The sequence below is a fragment of the Panthera pardus genome, unplaced genomic scaffold (genome assembly GCF_024362965.1).
Source record: "Panthera pardus isolate Hobbes unplaced genomic scaffold, ASM2436296v1 HiC_scaffold_2, whole genome shotgun sequence".
Classification (NCBI taxonomy): domain Eukaryota; kingdom Metazoa; phylum Chordata; class Mammalia; order Carnivora; family Felidae; genus Panthera; species Panthera pardus.
The window spans coordinates 31257310-31276803 of NW_026526765.1; the positions used below are offsets into that span (position 1 = coordinate 31257310).

Below are 19494 nucleotides of genomic sequence, written 5' to 3' on the forward strand. Positions count from 1 at the left end.
GCAACAGCACCTGCAGTTAACTTGTGACTAGGACAACACACACACAAAACCTGAAGCCCTGAGTGCGTTTTGCATATACTTTATACACACACACACACACACACACACACACACACACACACACAATTTGCATTTCTTTTGTTCCAGGAGAACCCCCGCCTAACAATAATGAATGTCAAGGACTGTATTCCAGATGCTATTGAAGTCATAAACAAGCAGGAAGGCACTAGGAAGTCACTGACAGAAACTGAACCCACCAAGCCCACCTACCTTTACCTCCTCCCAACAGAGAAGAGCCACTCCGGGCCTGGCCCCTGCATCTGTTTTGAGAACTTTACCTATAATCAGGCGGCTTCTGACTCCGCTTCTTGTGGCCACGTCCCAGTAACCCCTAAAGCCCAGCCCCAGCTGGGACTGTTGACATCATCTGAAAATGGACCGAAGGCACTAGGAAAAAACTACGTCAACTCCCTGGGAGAAATACCAGCTGGAGAAACTAATTTGAATTATGTGTCCCAGTTGGCCTCACCCATGTGTGGAGACAAGTCCAGTCTCCCCACAAATCCACCAGAGCCAGCACTGTGTTCAGAGTACAAAACGCAAATGGCCATTCCCATGGGTCTGGCCTCTCCTCCCTCGATTACCCTCTTAGATGAAGGTGAGCACGACCACTAATCAGTATGTACCCGTCGCATGCCTTTCTGCTACACAGACACGAACAGGAGGCTCGGCGGCACCATTCTGTCACCAGATGCCTCGGTACGTAAACCCACTGAGCGGTCACGGCGGGGGGGAGTGTGAGACCACTACGGTCCGGCTCAGTTTGAGAGGTCAGGAGCTATGGAACTTAGCACTCCTCCTTGGAGCAGGCTTGCCGTAGACATGGCAGGCTCCTGGGGACAGGCTCCCCTTGCTGGTGTGCTCCAGGCCCACCTTTCGAACAGCAGGCCTGGAACCTGACATAGGGATAGACCCCAGACCCTCAGTACTGGCCAGGGGGGCTGTGGTCCCACAAGTTCAGTTTTTAGTGAGGAAATTTTCCATTAAGCTTTACCCCCACGTCCAGTATCTTTAGGGTAAAGGAACTAGATTTAAGGTTTTAATAAAGGCCACAGAAGATTCGATACTAGAGCATGAAGTGTCAATGTTATTCCGGGTGTGTTTAATGAAAAAAATCACAGACGTTTGAGGGTAAAACAGATTTTAGACTTGCCTTGAAGTGATGATAATCTGTAGTTCACCGATGCAGTAAAATGAACTCTTCTGGGGGCACAGACCTTAGAAAGGTAGACACGTGAATGATCAGGAAGGTCCCAACTGCCTTTCCACTGAGCTTATTGCATGCGAGGCAAGAGCGGGACTGGCAGGGACTCTTGACTTACTGTCAGGATAACAGCACTCCTACTTGGTAGACATCAGTCTTTGACCGTGAGTTTTGACGACTACCTCCGAATAGAAACGAGAAAATGTTATTAATTCCATTCACATTTTCTGGTTCCTCTTTTTTTCAAGAACTACTATACAGAAATGACCTGTTCTCATTTGGCACCCTTTGGTCTTTGCAATGGTCTGGGTCAAGAAAATACCCTCACTGTCTTCATTTATATTCCTGTTATGCTAACATAATGAATAAAGTGCACCCCCATCGTTGGGCATGGTTTAGACGTAATTGTAAAAAGCTCTATACAGGGTGGGAAATTCTGTATTCGCTCAGCAGCGGCTTTGTCTCCTTGAACCAGTATGTACAAGGCACCGGGGGCATAGCGGGCATTCCACACGTGCCCGGTCCTTTCTCTGCCTTCTGCCCATCGGCGCTTTACGTTTATTTACCATGTTTTAAGCAAGCATGTTTAGGAACTCCTCGTTTGCTGTGCCAGAAGCGACAGCGCCTCCGCCTCTGGTACCGAACGCCCTGCACTGTGTCATCGGCACCACACAGCCAAGACTGAGAGCAAAAGACGCACACCTCCAAGTAAGGTGACTGCCAACTGGCCGAAATATACCAGCACAAGCAGGGCTTCTGTTCAGGCTTTTCAACCTTTTCCTTACACAGAACTGAACCTTTTGCTGGAGAACTGGGCATGTATTCCTAACACTGTAAAAATGAGTATCTTGAGTAATCTAACAGCTTTGAGAAGACTTTGGGGGCCAGTATTGTCATCACTTAGACTCCTTGCTCCTTTCTCATGCAACTATAAAAGAAATGGCAATGGCAGTGAAGACAGATTTGTAACTAGTGTCTTTCATATGGATTTTCTTTTAAAAATAACCCACAAAACCTTGAAGTCATTTTTGCAAAAAAGCCTTAATTAAACTATTTCGCAGCTGCATTTTGTGTGTTCTCTACCTCAATGAAATGAAAATCTAACAGTAAGTATAGCCAGTAAGTCACCTCATGAGCTCACTAAAAATGTAAATTTGGGGATAACACTCCAAACCTCATCAGAATCTCCATGGCTTGAGACCTGAAATATGTGTGTCATCAGCTCCCTTCCAAGCATTTGGATGCACACTCAACCTTGAGAATCATAAAGCAAAATACCAACAGGAAATGTGGGGCTACATAACTTAATGCTTACAATATCACTATGACTGCAGTTTTGGCTATAAACATTCTCCCATGTCCGGAACACCAAACGCGGTCATATTTAAAGCGTTTGTCAATACTACGTGGCGTCTTAACAGCATTGCTTTAAGCAATGTTCTTCAGAAACTCTGACATTTGTATTCATGTGTCAGAATTATTAGGATGAAAAAAATACTCCTGGAGAATTTCAAATGACAGAAAAGTATAGTAAGTTTAACAAACCCTTATGTACATCATCAGGCCCACAGCCACTAACCCACGGCTGTTTCAGTCCATCCGTACCCTTATCCGCCCTCCCTCCTGATATTTGGAAGTGAATCGTATGATTTCATCTGCAAATATGTGTGTTCCTCTAGATAAGCTCTACTTTTCCTAACATAACCGTGAATACCTTTAAAAAGAACTGTACCTAAAGCCGCATTAGTAACACTTCCTTAGAAATATCAGGGTATTTTGATGGTGGGAAGCACTGGTGTTAATGATCTATAAATACCACATCAAACTGGAGAGCAGTCCTCAGCTGCCTGCAGGGGACCGTGATGGTTCAGGCTGGGCGCAGGGACGCCGCCACACCAAACCACGGACTCGCCACCAAAGGTGCTTGCTCCCAGTCTAACACCTGACTCGCGCTGATTCTAACGAAACTGATCCCCCACTAGAATGTGTATTTACTGAGAAGATCAAGTTGAATTAGACAACATCTAGTATTTCTTGTAAGAGCTCCATGGAAAGAAAACTGGCTTTCATCGCAAAGAATTTACAAAACATATTAAACATTTTGCATAAAGAACCTTTAAAAACCCTTGAAGAGATACAACAGAAGAGAAAATGCCTTCAGAATGAGCAGTTAAAAGATATACAGTAACTATATTCAATTTAAAGCACCAAGCAAAGGCAGTTGACTTGATCCTCTAAGATAAGCATTAAAGAAACAAGCTTTAGTATTTCTTTTTTTCTAATCAATGCAAAAGTAGTTGCTATGGTCTGAATGTCCTCCTCAAAATTCCTATGTTGAAATCCTAACCCCCGAAGGTAACGGTATTAGGGAGATGGGGCCTTTGGAAGGTGATTAGGTCACAAGCCTGGAGCCCTCACGTACTCGGGATGAGTGTGCTTATGAGACCCGGGAGGGCTCCCTATTCCTTATGCCACGTCGGGCCACGAGAATTCTGGGGCCTAGGAGACGGCCCTCCCTCGACCATGCTAGCACTCTGGCCTCAGCCGTCCAGCCTCCAGAACCGGAGAAATAGACTTCTGTTGTTTGTAAGCTACCCAATCTGTGGTGTATTATTATAGTCGCCCAAATGGACTAAGACGGTATTTTATTTTTGAGTATTTTTATATACCAAAGAGTCTTCTTTCTAAATGAAATAAACTTTCTAAAGTTTAGGTCTACAAAGATCAGCTGTATGATGATTATTAAGTATGCTTTTTTAAAGTTTACTTTGGGGCCCAAAACATGCACATACAGAAGGCAATGGGAAAACGATACACAGAAATATGCCCAAGAACCAAGTTATCCGAACAATCTGTTTCTGTAAGCGAGACTATCGTACCACACACAGTCAACTATAACCTAGCTTTGACCTGGCTTCGTCATTGAATTTTACTCTCCAGCCTTGGTAATTTCCCTTGTGGTATTTTCTTTCGCCACTAGGTGGCTATATGATACCCTATCTGATGAGGACAAGTTTCTGCAGGAGAAATCAAATACCTTCCCACAAAAAGTCATCATCATACATACCATCATCACTTATCTTGTATATTTCCTCGAAAAAGTTAGAACTGTTTTAAAGACAGATCCAGTTTTTCAAACCCTTTACAATGAAGTAAAAAAAAAAAAACAAAACCAAACTATAAAGTATTTGCTTAGATTATGAAGAATGTTTTCTAAGTCTAGATATTTTAAAACATTTGGAGTAGGCCACTGATGTGTTAATGGAACTAGACTCTTATCTGTAGTACCTAAAAGTCATTTTTACCGGGCGTCACACGTATCAGCCATAGCGGCACTAACTCAAATCAACGCAATTCAATCCACTGATTGTTTTAAAATTTCAAATAGAACAACACAGGTTTTAAGAATTTTAAGTACATTTTATTAACAATGTATCCCTTTGATAAGATTATGCTTCAGGAGGCTTTTAATGCCCTTGACATAAACTGTACACATTATACAAAAACAAGAAAACCACACACACGCGCGCGCGCACACACACACACACACACAATCAAGGTGAGCAAAACCATTTGGGGACAAACCTTCTTTAAATTATACACAACTCAATGAAATATTCTTACGGAAAATATATAAATACTTTTTCTTTCTATGTTACAGTTGTACAATATAAATCAGATTTCAATGTCTGTTCAGTGACCTACAAACACCAGAACCTCCAAATATGTAGCAGCTTATTACTAAATAAAAAAAGAATATCGTGTGGTTAGGGAGCATTAAGTCCGAGATTTTATTCACAATCCCTTACCACTTACCACTTTTCAAAACTAATCTACACCATTTGTTTTACAACGCAGCTTCAGGGTTTCTGCCAGGCCAGTAATGGAACATTTTTCAACTACTCTCTACGAAAAATTTTTATCTCCCCGCCTCTGCCCCAACGCTTTGTATATTTGTGCTAAATCAACCAACTTAGTGACAAAATTATAAGGTATACTTTTTGGCATAAATTATATTCTTCAAATTAAATATTTTATAAAAAGAATCAAATAAGATGTGCAATTAATGCGTGTTGTGGCATAGCTATCCACCTACATTACAAAAATACTCCAAAGGGGGGTGGGGAATCCACATTCTGTGTGAGTCATATAAACCTACTATGAATGAAATCTACTCTGGAAACCTGGAACTAAAAGAAAGAATGTTCCTAGAAAGATTCTCACAGATCTCAACGTTGTCTGATAGACACTGCTATCCATTTCACTAGTACGCTTTTATAAGGAAACTCTCATTGTAGTGATACTCTGGAAATGAAGCTGGTAATAATGGATTTCCTGAACGGGGAGACAAGGGAGACCTTCCCCAACCTACATTTTGGAAAACCTGAAATGTTCTTTCATCCCATCAGTTCTTCTCCTAAAACTCTCTCAGTTAGTTCTACCTTCTCTTTTTTCCCATGTGTATTGGATTGTTGATCTGAGACAACACTGGAAGCATAAAACAAAAGGGGGAAAACCTTCCTTCCAAAGGACTTTTCCCAACGTGGTTTACAAAGCTAATCTCACACAAAATTAGCACCTCACTCTTACCATGCAGAAAGGACTGTGGTTGTAATCTGGACAATTTGATGGGTTTTTTATTGCTCAATGATCTGTGCTTTAATGTGGGGATAAAAGGCATCTTCTGAATGGAATGAAAAAACAACTTATATAAAGAGCAGTAGACAAATCAGAATAAGCACTGACGCCTGCCTCACTGTCGAACTTTACCACCGTGATGTGCCCTGAAGAACTCAGCTTTAATTACCTCAAGCCCTGGATAAAAGAGCTGAAGACTATTAAAGCTACTATATCAAAAGAACTTGTACACATGATGTTAGAGTAACTGGCATAATGATGTATATCGATACCTCCAGAGAGCCTCTACTTTAATGTCACTGTCTTACAGAATGTACTTATGCTACTAATCTTTATTAGAAAATTTTTTATTAGGGAGACATTTCCCCCCTTCAAATCTACCTAGGCATAAATAGGAAATAAAAGTATAAGAAATCTTAGACCATATTTAATTATCAATACTAATTTCTAATTTCCTTATTTATCAGTATTTACTTTAGTATGTGAAGCTGAAATCTGTTCTTGAAAAAAAATTTCAATTAGAAATAACAATTCACTTTATAGTTAGATATTCACAGCTTACAACAAGCACAACTGCCCAAATTCCTCCCAATTATTCAATAATTACCAATAGTACAAATTTATATGGACTAAGATTAATTCTAAAATCTCAAAAAAACTACAGTATTGACATTATTTTGGTACTTTATAATCTGGTAGTTACCTATTATTTATAGATGATTTTCTCAATTATTTCTATTACCACTGACACCATTCCTAATCTTTTCTGCTATAATTTAAAATTTTTAAATACTAAGTTAATCACTTGGCACTGCATGTGAGCATTTTGCATCATAAAAGTCTTTTATACAAATGAGTACTTGAAAACATATTAGACCCATCAGTGAAACATGGATAAACCAAACAGCACTATACATTTAAGTACAGACTTTTTTTTTCCCTTAGATTACTGATAACCACAAAACTCTGTCTCCCCAAACTAAGTGCTATAGGCAATTACTATAATGCATACATACATGTCTTTCAAAGTAAAAGTCAAACAACAACAACAACAACAACAACAACAACAAAAAACTGTTAGGCTAATAGTAACAAAGACTTCATTCCAGGATGGATGAGTGAAATGAGGTCCAGGATGGGGACAGGTGTGTGTGTGTGTGTATGTGTGTGGTGTGTGTGTGTGTGTGTGTGTGTGTGTGTGTATGTTAAGAAAGAATTACTATTAACTTTTGAGGGATTAAACCACAGATTTTATACTCTATATTAACTGAGGTAGTGTTTAAAATGAATGTCTAAAATATGTCAACCCCATCATGAATGAATAAGATTACTAAATTACCTCCTTTGGAGTTTTTAACCACTATTTGGTCTAGTATCTCTGACATTTGGTTTCTGGAAGGCAGTTCAATCGTCCAAGACCAAAGACCAAGGTGACAGGCAACCAACGTTCTTAAAAGTACTGTTAACATTTAAATAAACACTTGGGTTCAGTGATAAATTAAAGTGAAAAACAATATTTTATTGTCACTTGGTTTTACGAGAGCAAATCCGAAGAACCACTTCTGAACACGAGCAGCAGCCTGCAGCCCTTCTCTGCTGTGACGGTGACGCTGCTGCACGGTGCACGCGAGAACGCACCGGACGAAGCGCGGTCAAGAGGCGTTATGAAGTGAGATGAAGTGCTTCATCCCGGATGGAACTTTCAGTGCCAGTAAATTAAAAAAACAGAAACAAAACAAAACGAAACAAAAAACACAGTATCTCTGTGAGTTACGTTTCCTAGTTCACAGGGTTCTTTACAGAGATCTCAAAGAACAAGCCCGTTATAAAAACAATCTGTAATATGGGAAAATATTCATCAAGGTACTGTGTGGCAAAGCTGATGTGTAACTGTAAAAATGGTATAAACAAATGAATTAAAAAAGGGTCCTAATCAGTCCAGCTGGATTTTTTTTTCTATTATATATAGACCTCAAAAAAGATAATCCTTTCATTTACAAGCATTCTAATGGTGATGGCCATGCTATTTTTATATACAAATTTGCATATATGTTTAATTCCTGTAAAGATTTCCAAATATCTTTAAACATATACAAATTAAACACACAAATAAACAAAACCTTGCCCTCATCAACTTAACAGCTTCACAAATGTGATAAAGGCAATTGTTGTGTTGATAAACTCACCTATCACCGCATTTAGTTTGTGCAAAACAAGAACACTGATATAAAAATTAAATTACTGCTGCTTTAAAATTTGGTACTTAAGGCTTTTCACTACAATTTTTAATCATAATTAAAGTTTGCATTAATGATTTTTTTTTTTTTAAGGAAATATGGCTCTTCTTTTCCCACGGAATGTGTAAATCGGAGGCAAACTTATCTCTTCCTCAGGAAATCCCAAGTGTCAACTTACTGCCTTCTTTTGCTTTAGGTCTCATTTAATAGTGCTCGCTCTGGTTCCTGTTTCAAATGGTGATATGGGAAGTTGATGAAAATGACAAGTCCACTGAAAACATGTGCATTCTACAAATGGGAAATACTGAATTATAAAATGATGTTCCGATACGAATCAAGAACTGTAGTGAAAAACCTTAATTGGTTCAGATAGCCTATAACAACACACTGCAACAAAAGTGAAGAGACAGAAAACAAACAAACTGTGATGCAAGTCTAGTAACATCAAAATAACTTATACAAGTTCTGGGTTGTTGAGGCTCTTCTTTTGCTTTGAGGTTGCAAACCTCTGAAGTAGTGTTACAAACATTAGGAAAGATGCGGAAGGGCCAAAGTTCCCGCTCTAATACCAGCAGTTCTCGCACACCCCGCTGTGATAACGGGGTGCAGCCTCAGAGACACCGATTCCTGGTTTCCACGAATTAGTTAACAAACAAGGCATCTTTAGATTTACCCTAAAAAAAGAATTCAGAAATAACTGTGTGAAGGGTGCTTCTGCATATCCTATTATTGTTCCACTGTGGTTACGCTCTTAAAAGGAAAAAGTAGAAAACCTACGTAGGTATTCAGTGCTTGGCTCTTGCATATAATGGTAACTAAAATTCTTAAAAGTGTGGTAATGAACAGCGAACCCCCAGAGGGCTCAACAGGGACAAGAGGAAGTTGTTCCGGTTGGGGAAGTCCGAAGTTCCAACTGTGCGTGTACCAGTGATCGCTGGAACAGAAGCTACTCCTGTCTTTGCCGCCCGGTCAGCATTTTCTGAGGCTTTTTGTTAGGAACTCTGCAAGTCTGAGTATATATGGCGTCCATCTATGCACGCGATAAGCACCGAGGTCAGGACTCAGCAGCTGTGTCCACTGCAGGTGGCTTTGGTGGTGCTGCCAGCACAGCCTCTGCTTCTTCATGCATCTAGGAGAGAAGTGGTGACTTGCTGGCGTATCAACAGATACAATCTGTCCTTTAACTTATCCAAACACAGAATTATTCTCGAAAGGTAAACTTCCTAAGTACGAGTGCTACTTACTTGTAAGAACTGTACATCTTGAAATAATTCTTGTATGAACCTCCGACACGGAAGTCGAAATGTGCAGTGTGAGAGCAAATGAGAAACCTCAGAATAAAGGCAGATGTCATCAAATGTTTGAGGATACTTCTCCTTAATTCTAAAACCGAAGAAAAGATGATGGTGGGATAAAAACTGTAAAAACAACTTACCTATTTTTCCACCAAAATATCACTTTTTTTTTTTTTTTTCAACGTTTTTTATTTATTTTTGGGACAGAGAGAGACAGAGCATGAACGGGGGAGGGGCAGAGAGAGAGGGAGACACAGAATCGGAAACAGGCTCCAGGCTCCGAGCCATCAGCCCAGAGCCTGACGCGGGGCTCGAACTCACGGACCGCGAGATCGTGACCTGGCTGAAGTCGGACGCTTAACCGACTGCGCCACCCAGGCGCCCCCAAAATATCACTTTTTAAATGTTTTCCCTCTAGACATTGATTCGATGGCATATTGGCCTAAGAATATAAAATATTAAGTATCCCTAGCTCACACTTAAACTAGACATTTTAAGTTTGGGGTTACCAGAAATACTCTTTTTCACTAGCATGAGAAATTGCAAAATTTATTTATCCACCTAGGATGACTTAACTATTTTCAAAATTAAATTTTTAAATAGAAGTAAGTTTTTGGTTAAGTGTCCGACTCTTGATCTCAGCTCAGGGCTTGACCTCAGGGTCGTGAGTTCAAGGCCTATGTTGGGCTCCACGTCCAACTTAAAAAAAAATAAAAAGAAAAATAGAAAGAAGTTTTAAAAGTTAGTTTGAAGTTATTAATATCCTTAACTGGGCTATCTCTTTCTATCTTCCACCTTCTAACAGTGGCTTTTAACTCAGAATCAGGGGTGGGGTATGCGGGGTAATACACAGGCTAAAGACCCGCTACTGCTAGAGAGTGTGTGGCCGGAAAGTCTGCAGTAGGACCTCTGTGTTACTGTTTTTTTTTGTTTGTTTTTTTTTTTTTAATTTTTGAGAGAGTGAGACAAAGTGAGAGTGGGGGAGGGGCAGAGAGAGAGAGGGAGACACAGGATGGGAAGCAGGCTCCAGGCTCGGAGCTGTCAGCACAGAGCCCGACGTGGGGCTCGAACTCACGGACCGTGAGATCATGACCTGAGCCGAAGTCGGACGCTCAACCGACTGAGCCACCCCGGCGCCTCTGTGTTCCTGTTTTTTTAAAGGCCCACAGGAGACTCTGCACTGTTTCTTGTGAGGACCACTGCTTTTTAACAGTGCAGATTGAAGATGGTAATGGTTCAATGTAAATTTTCTTTTATCATGCTGCTCTGCTTTAGAAAAACAATAAAAATTCTGCAACTTGTACTACGAGAAAGAGGAAAAATAGGGGGGAAAAATTAAACCAAGAAAATATCACTTGTTTTTGTATAGGTCCACTTATCTTAAATTGTTCAGTCTCACAATTCCCACCCTTTCTTAAAAATTATTCAAGACCCCAAAAAGCTTATTTTTGTGTGGGTTACAGTCACTGTTAATTACCATATTAGAAATTAAAATTGAGAAGATTTCAAAATATACATTAATTCTTTTAAAAAATAAGCCCATTACTTGTTAACATAAACACATATATTTAATAAAAAGTATTTTCCAAAACTAAAAAGTAGGAAGAGTGGTATTGTTTTACATTTTTACAGATCTCTTCAAGTCCGGCTTAACAGAAGATAGATTCACATACCTACTTCTGCATTCCATTTGTTACTGTAATACATTATTTTGTTTGAAGTACACGAAGGAAATCTAGCCTCACACAGATATACCACGCAGAACTATGGATGTAAGCTAATTAGTCTAACTTTTGAAGTGTTTCAAGGATCTTTTTTACCCTAAAGAGCAGAACAGAGAATACTCATGGTTTACTTACGTTAAAAGCCCAGTTTCATGACATTTAGTTGAAACTGAACTACTCAAATTAATGACTAATCTCAGAACTTCTTTACGAAGGAGTATGCGGCACATTGGTGTATCATCTGGAATTGTTTTAACACCTGAAAAGGCGATTAAAATATTTTATCTTTGTCACAATAGAAAATGATTACAACTCATGAAATTTGTTCTTAAACTAAAGATCTAAGACAGAGATAAACTGCGCATAATCTACTGATCGTTCTGGAAATAAAATTCTAATGCAAGAAGCCAATTAAAAGGACACACCTCAGCAGCTGATACAGGTGACTAAATATAGGTACTGATAAGTACACCTGACTAAAACAGGCTTGCCACAATTTTGAGATAACATCAATTAACATTATTTATCAACAACAACCACAAAACGAAGTATAGTTTTACTAACAATGTTTGGATTTGAATCTGAAACTTACCTAACAACAATTCTGTGCTTTTGGTGCTGCTGGCTGAGCCTTCTTGAGACACTCCATCACTGCATCCAGAAATCCCTGAAAACTTAGAAGGAACCACTTCTAAGGGATTATGGATAGTCTGCTCACACCAATCAGAATATGGAATGTCTTGAAGGTCTGAAGAAAAAATTAATTATTGCAATTAAAGTATCATTATAATGGCTTAATTCCTATGCTTGCATTATATACCAGAGAGGAGATGATTCCTTTTAATTTCTTTCCAATTTTCAACATTTTCCATAATGATCTTGGAAATAAATTCAGACTGTTCAGATAGTGAAATTTGTTAAATTCTAAAGATTTTATACATAAATTTTCCTAAATTACAAAAATAACATAAAACTAGTGATTAAAGAATTCAAATAAAGACATATATAGAATAAAACATGAAGGTACCTTATCTACTCCCTCACCCATGACTCCCACCCCCAAACTAAATGCCTCCCTAAAGGGAAATATGGTTAAAAAGTCTGACATATATGTATCTTTAAGATCTTTTGCTATTTTAAATTTCTTTTTCTTATTCTTTGGGTGTGTTAAGTAAGATTATACTATACTATTATTCTATGACTTGCTTTTCTCCCCATTTAATAATTACCAATATAAGAATCATACTTCCCTGGGCTTATCATCAGTTCATTCCTTAGAATTAAACTTACTACCCTTCCCATGCACTGCTAAGGTACTCCTAGATGGGATTTTGAAGTCAACCAAACATCTCAGTGTTTCTAAGATGACATTAATTTTTTTATTTAAAATTTTCCTGAGCACTTAAAGTGATTAGGGCAAATGGAAATCGGGAAGTCTTTGGCTATCCTCTTAGGGAGTAACACGGGTCAACCTATAAAATCATACAACCTTCGTACTATAAGACATACTGGAAATTAATTAAGGCTCTCATCTCATGAAAGAAAAGAAATTCAGAGAAAGGAGACACACACTTAGCCAGAAGGTAAGAGCTCTTGACAGATGGTCCAGTAGTCTTTCTACTATAGCACGTTGTCACAGTACAGAAAAAAAGCCCTATTTTTAAAGCCCAGGAAACCAAACCAATGTCAATCTCCCCCTATGTTTTTTTTTCCACAAAACAGATATCACCCCCTCCTCTCACCTCTAAGCACTTCCTAAGATTACTATTTACATAATACTAAGCAGAAAATGCTTTGGTTCCTTGGAAAAGAAAAGTTATAAATTGGCGTAGTTTTAAAATTCTGGTTATTAAGGAAATCATGTGTCTTTCAGCCACTTAAAATAACACATGCTACTTCATCATTCATGGATTTAAAAAGTAAAACTATTGCCAAAAGATTTGAGAACTAAAGATGTACTTAAAAAGCAGCAGTGCCAAAGGCATCCAAATCGGTCAGGAGGAGGTCAAACTTCACTCTTCGCAGATGACATGATGCTCTATGTGGAAAACCCAAAAGATTCCACCAAAAAACTGCTAGAACTGATTCATGAATTCAGCAAAGTTGCAGGATATAAAATCAATGCACAGAAATCGGTTGCATTCCTATTCACCAAGAATGAAGCAACAGAAAGAGAAATCAAGGAATCGGTCCCATTTATAATTGCACCCAAAACCATAAAATACCTAGGAATAAATCTAACCAAAGAGGTGACAAATCTATACACTGAAAACTATAGAAAGCTTATGAAAGAAATTGAAGAAGACACAAAAAAATGGAAAAAGATTCCATGCTCCTGGATAGGAAGAACAAATATTGTTAAAATGTCGATACTACCCAAAGCAATCTACATATTCAATGCAATCCCTATCAAAATAACACCAGCATTCTTCACAGAGCTAAAACAAATAATCCTAAAATTTGTATGGAACTAGAAAAGACCCTGAACAGCCAAAGCGATTTTGAAAAAGAAAACCAAAGCAGGAGGCATCACAATCCCAGACTTCAAGCTATACTACAAAGCTATAATCATCAAGGCAGTATGGTACCGGCACAAGAACAGACACTCAGATCAGTGGAACAGAACAGAGAACCTAGAAATGGACCCATAAACGTATGGCCAACTCACCTTTGACAAAGCAGGAAAGAATATGCACTGGAATAAAGACAGTCTCTTCAGCAAGTGGTGCTGGGAAAACTGGACAGCAACATGCAGAAGAATGAACCTGGACCACTTTCTGACACCATACACAAAAATAAACTCAAAATGGATGAAAGACCTCAATGTAAGACAGGAAGCCATCAAAATCCTCGAGGAGAAAGCAGGCAAAAACCTCTTTGATCCTGCCCACAGTAACTTCTTATGCAACACATCTCCAGAGGCAAGGGAAACAAAGGCAAAAATGAACTATTGGGACCTCATCAAAATAAAAAGCTTCTGCACAGCAAAGGAAACAATCAGCAAAACTAAAAGCCAACTGACAGAAGAACAGAGGGTTACTGGAGGGGTTGTGGGAGGGGGGATGGGCTAAATGGGCACGGGGCATTAAGGAATCTACTCCTGAAATCATTGTTGCACTATATGCTAACTAATTTGGATGTAAATTAAAAAAATAAAAAAATAAAAAAAGCAGTAGTGCTGAATAACCAGGTAAGAGACGAACGTGTTATTTTAGACTCAGTTGATGAACTCCCCAGGGACTATGATGACAAAATATTCCAGCACAAGAACAGTAAGAAATTTAAACTATATTCAACTGACATGTTTCTGAAAAGTTATAAACTTTTATGTATTTCAGCCTTCCCTTTAGCCAGCGATGATAACTCCTAACATGTCTAACCTGTTAGAATCACATCCTATCTCTGAACATGTCATCCGTTCTCATTTAAAAAAAACAACAACTCATTCTTCTAAGTACACTAGAACTATATAATTGCACGAACATCTGTGAAGGTGGCAGAAGCAGAACAGGATGTTAGCAAATACCCTCTTCCAACAGCCTTTCCTTTGAGCTTTACATGTTTGAACAACTGCCAGACCAGATGTTCTAAAGAATGAAATAAGCTCTAGTCTTGATGCTCCTTTAAAATGGTCATTAAATAGTACAGGGATTAGTTTTTAGTTATCTGCCATGGACAATACGGATGTCTTCTTTCTGATATACAGAATCTTCCAGGTGGCCTACAGGAATGCTTCTGAAACATGAACAACCTGGGAATCTCGCGAAAGTGCAGATTCTGATTCTACGTGTGGAGTGTGAGATTCTGCATTTCTGACAAACTCGTAGGTGATGCTGATGCTGCTGGTCCTCTGACCATACTCTGGGCAGCAAGAGATCTGCAGGGCCAGGTCTCTGCCTATCTCTCTAGATCATACATCCTCTTCCGTCTTGCTTTCTGAGCTCTATTCACACAGGTGTCTTTTCAGTCCCTCCTACTTCCCACGTACACTCTCATAAGAGAAGACCTTTGCTCAGACTGTTCACTCTCTCTTCAAATTCTCTATATGCCAGTCTTTACTTTGTTAGCTTCTATTCATTTTTTAGACCACAGCTCAATAATGACTTCTTCAGAAGTCTCCTCTTTGACTTGCCTATTTGGTTGTAATCCTTTGCTAATACCATGTACCTACCCTTGATGACACTTACTACAAATGCAGTGTTATATTTACATAATCAATTGATCAAGTGACTGATCAGTCAATCCATTCATCCATTTCTTTCCCCCACTGAACTGAAGCTCAGAGAGTGTAAGAACAGTGTGTTATTTTTTGTTTTCCTTCCCTCACAAAAGTTTTCCTGTCATCTAGTTTAATGTCTGGCCCACGGTAGTGGCATAATAAATATTATGTTGAGGGCATGAACGAATAAAAGTTCGGTGACTTTTTAACCATTTGGCCTTCCTCCCTTCATGCTTCTGAGATGGGTATCAGTAACAAACTGCAATCATTTCCCAGTTCAGATTTTTCCCCTGCTGTTCCTTAGAAACACTTCACGTCACTGGCGCACCAGCTGAGAGGCTCTGACAGCTATGCCAAGGTGAGCACCTTTCTGCTTCCAGCAAGTGTTTCACAAGTCCCAAACCCCACGATGCTCTCTGCCGATCACTCTCCCAGCTACAGGTCACAAATGGATTAAATTAGCTATGACTGTCTTCTGACTAGGTAATTGGAGGGCTGGTTTCCCTATTTCTTGTTTGATAAAATTAAGTAGAAAACAGTATAGTAAAATCCATCGTAACTGTTTCATAAGTGTTTGATGAATAAGTATATAAATGAAGCAGAACTTGCAGAAACTAAAATATCATAAACGATGTAGAGCCAAATGATTTAAAACCACACTATTTTCTACCGTGTATAATACATCAGAACAATATTGCCCAAACCTCTCACTCACAGGAAATGAGAATAATTACAGCACACTGGGGCCCTGGACAGGGCTGTTCACAGTGGAAAGTGCCTAGGCCAAGGGTTTGTCCAAACCCAGGCCCTAGGGGGCATGGAAACATTAAGGGAATTAATTAACTTAGCATACCCATATCTTATTTATGGTGCATCAGCATGCTGCAACCCATCAGTTGGAAAGCTCTGAATCAGACTATCAAGGAGAAATTTAGAAGAGTAACTCAGAGAACTTTAGTTATGACCAGGTTTTTCTTGATTGTGGCTAAATGATATTCACCAAGAAAGGATATCTATGGAAACACTTTAAATGCTCATATAAACACATATTAATTTGAAGTTGCTAATACAGATGGTCCTCAACTGATGACAGGTCGACTTTATGATGGTGCAAAAATGATACACATTCAGTAGAAACTGCTTCAAATTTGGAATTTAGATCTTTCCCTGGGCTAGCGATCTGCAGTATGATCCTCTCTCGTGATGCTGGACAGTGACAGCGAGCCACAGCTCTCGGTCAGCCATGTGATCATGAGAGTAAACAGCTAATACACTACAACCGTCCTGTTCCCACAAAGCCATTCTGTTTCACGTTCAGCAGAGTATTTAATCAATTACATGACGTACTCAACACCTTACGATACAACAGACTTTGTGTTGATGATTCTGCCCAGCTGTAGTCTAACGTAAGTGCTCTGATCATGTTAGACTAGGGGTGCCTGGGTGGCTCAGCATGTTGAACGCCCAACTCTTGATTTAGGCTCAGGTCGTGATCTCGTGGTCGTGGGATTGAGCCCTATGTCAGGCTCTGCACTGGGCGTGGATCCCGCTTGGGATTCTCTCTCTCCCTCTCCCGCTGCCCCTACGCAACAAGCTCTCTCTCAAAAAACAACAAAAACAAAGACAAAAAAACACTTAAAACACAGAAAACAAAACAGTGATTGCCAGAGGAGAGATGGTGGGGCCAGGGGTGAAAGAGATGCAGAGGATCAAGAGCATACCTATCACGATGAACACTGAGTAATGTACAGAATTGCTGAATCACTGTATTGTACACCTGAAACTAACATAACACTGTACATTAACCATACTGGAATTTAAAAATATTGAAAGAAGACCAGAATTGTTGAATAATTATATTGTATACTTGAAACTAATAGAACACTGTATTTTACTAACGTTAGAGAAAAAAAGGGGGTGTGTGGGAGGCTCAGATGGTTAAGCCTCAGACTCTTGATTTCGGCTCAGGTCATGACCTTGCGGTTCTTGGGTTCGAGCCCCATGTCAGGCTCTGTGCAGACAGCGTGAAGCCCATTTGGGATTCTGTCTTCCTCTCTCTCTGCCTCTCCCCCACTTGGCTCTCTCTTTCCAAAATAAATAAACATTAAAAAAAAAAACAACAATAAAAGACAACAGACAGATCACACAAAGAGTCTTATGTGTTGGGCATGAATAGCCAGTTAAAGAACTGTCAACAGACTAATCCCAGAAAACAGTATGAAAGATGAATTGGAAGGGGCCAAAACTGGAGACAGAGACACTAACACTCCAATAGGAAATGATGAGTGACTGAACTAAGGCTAGGGTAGTAAGAATGGAGTAAGAGGGATGGTCATCAGAGCTGGGACATGACTTGTGACTGGAGCAGACTCAGATGACGTGGAGAAGCTCATAATCACTCACCTGAATGACTACATATTGCACTTAGTTGGTTACTGGGCTGGAAACCCAGAATTTCGATACAGACACAATAAAGGCAGTTATCATCTGTATGTTCCTGTAATCCAGTGTCTTCTGTACTTTCTAAAAACAGAGAAGCATCTGAATGGATCGAATTCATTATTTCTGTAAGACTCATCTGTTGTCGTAGCAAGTGAAAAGAGTTTTTTACAAGACCTCCAGTTCCAGATGGAAGACCTGTGCATAAGTAAACATGAAACAGAATCTGATAAAATCAATGACATCTCTTTCAAGGTACCTCAAACTATGTGAATTTTTGAAGAAGAAAAACTAGGGAAGAAAATCAGAAGTCTTTCCATGACTCAAAATCTAATTTGCTTTAAATTAGGAAATTAAAATTAGAAGATATGCTTATATATTAGTTTCATATGAAATTCTAAATAGAAGATGGAAAATTAAAATTATACAATTAAGGCATCATTTCAATTATTCTCAGTATTTCCATAAAGAAATGTAATAATTCTAAGTCTAAAGAGGTAATTGTTTAAAAAGGATCAAGATTATGACGCTTTAATCTGTGGCTGATATGCATACATTCATTAAAATCTTACAGTTCAAAACAAACAGAGATCACGTAAAATATATTTTCATCTCTTTTCCCCAAACCTGTTTCTTAGACCTTTTGAAAGAATTAGTGTTGCAAGTTTTTCACGCATAATTTTTAAATCAACTGATCCAATTTTTGTCTTCTTGAGAGGCTTAGTTGGAAGAACACTTTAAGCCCCTCATAAAAATAAAAACATACTGTGGTTTAATTTTAAATTAACGCAATTATTTTGGTATAATTTTTAAGCTGACCCAAAAGTAAGTATATCTGAATTTTTAATGTCATCCTACTAAAAATATTTTTCTTTATATCAATTTTGTTTTAAAAACAATTTTCTTTTTAATATAAAGAGGAGTCTCAAAAGAACTTAAACCATGCATTACCTCCTGCATCATGGGCAAACACCCTGGCACCTCGATCATCATGTGGAGGTATGTTTTTTGTCTGAAAATAGGGAATATCCTTTACCTAAAATAGATAAATTATGAAGAAGTTCACTTTATGAATATTAGCAAAATTAAATTAAATGCAATCTTAAATAGAATTACTATAGCACATGAACCTACCACAAAAAGTTCACTAAAGAAGCTTAAATTACCAACATCTGACAAAATAAAATTCTTAAAGTCCTTATTTATTCTTGGTAATTTCAATAAATATTGAATGATTATTTTAGAATTTATCTAAAATGTCTTTAGACTCCTGAGCAAATGCGTCTTCTTCAGTACCATCTACCATGGAGATATTTGTGAGTATCTGCTGGGATCAGGGCCACCTTATATACTGGGCACATGCGGCCGTCTTATACAGGATACACAGGTTTAAAAAAACCAAGGAATGTACTGTGAAACGTCCACAATGTTACATGTGAAAAAACACACAAGGGTAAGTCAAATGTGACTAAAAAGCAGTTAAAGTTTCACTAAACTTCTATAGAGAATATACCGATAAAGAAATAAAACAAGATGCTGATTTGGTTTGGGAAGAGAAGGAAGGATCATGTTCCGGGACTTGAAAATACTGAATTAAAAAGTACAGAATAGTAGAGAAAGGTGAAACAGTTTCCATCATGAAACGTCTTTAAACAAAACTGCCTTAAAAAATGATCTT

At 38.7% G+C, this 19494-nt stretch overlaps 2 protein-coding genes across 12 annotated transcripts in view; one reads left to right on the top strand and one right to left on the bottom strand.

The window, feature by feature from the left end:
- The window catches only part of OSMR (oncostatin M receptor), a 53742-nt gene extending 51412 nt beyond the window's left edge, over nucleotides 1-2330 (top strand). For all 4 annotated transcript variants that reach the window (XM_053906949.1, XM_053906946.1, XM_053906947.1 and 1 more), the window contains exon 18: nucleotides 148-2330. In XM_053906949.1, the coding sequence (XP_053762924.1) occupies nucleotides 148-675 (528 nt within the window). In that variant the 3' untranslated portion in view covers nucleotides 676-2330. The remainder of the gene's footprint in view (nucleotides 1-147) is intronic.
- Nucleotides 2331-4663: 2333 nt separating this feature from the next.
- The window catches only part of RICTOR (RPTOR independent companion of MTOR complex 2), a 123226-nt gene continuing 108395 nt past the window's right edge, over nucleotides 4664-19494 (bottom strand). For 6 of the 8 annotated variants that reach the window (XM_019464210.2, XM_019464211.2, XM_019464213.2 and 3 more), the window contains 6 exons: nucleotides 18768-18852; nucleotides 17781-18014; nucleotides 11751-11906; nucleotides 11294-11417; nucleotides 9384-9522; nucleotides 4664-9268 (listed from right to left, as the gene is read on the bottom strand). In XM_019464210.2, the coding sequence (XP_019319755.1) occupies nucleotides 9194-9268; nucleotides 9384-9522; nucleotides 11294-11417; nucleotides 11751-11906; nucleotides 17781-18014; nucleotides 18768-18852 (813 nt within the window). In that variant the 3' untranslated portion in view covers nucleotides 4664-9193. The remainder of the gene's footprint in view (nucleotides 9269-9383; nucleotides 9523-11293; nucleotides 11418-11750; nucleotides 11907-17780; nucleotides 18015-18767; nucleotides 18853-19494) is intronic. The other 2 variants (XM_019464212.2, XM_019464215.2) reach the window with 1 other exon arrangement.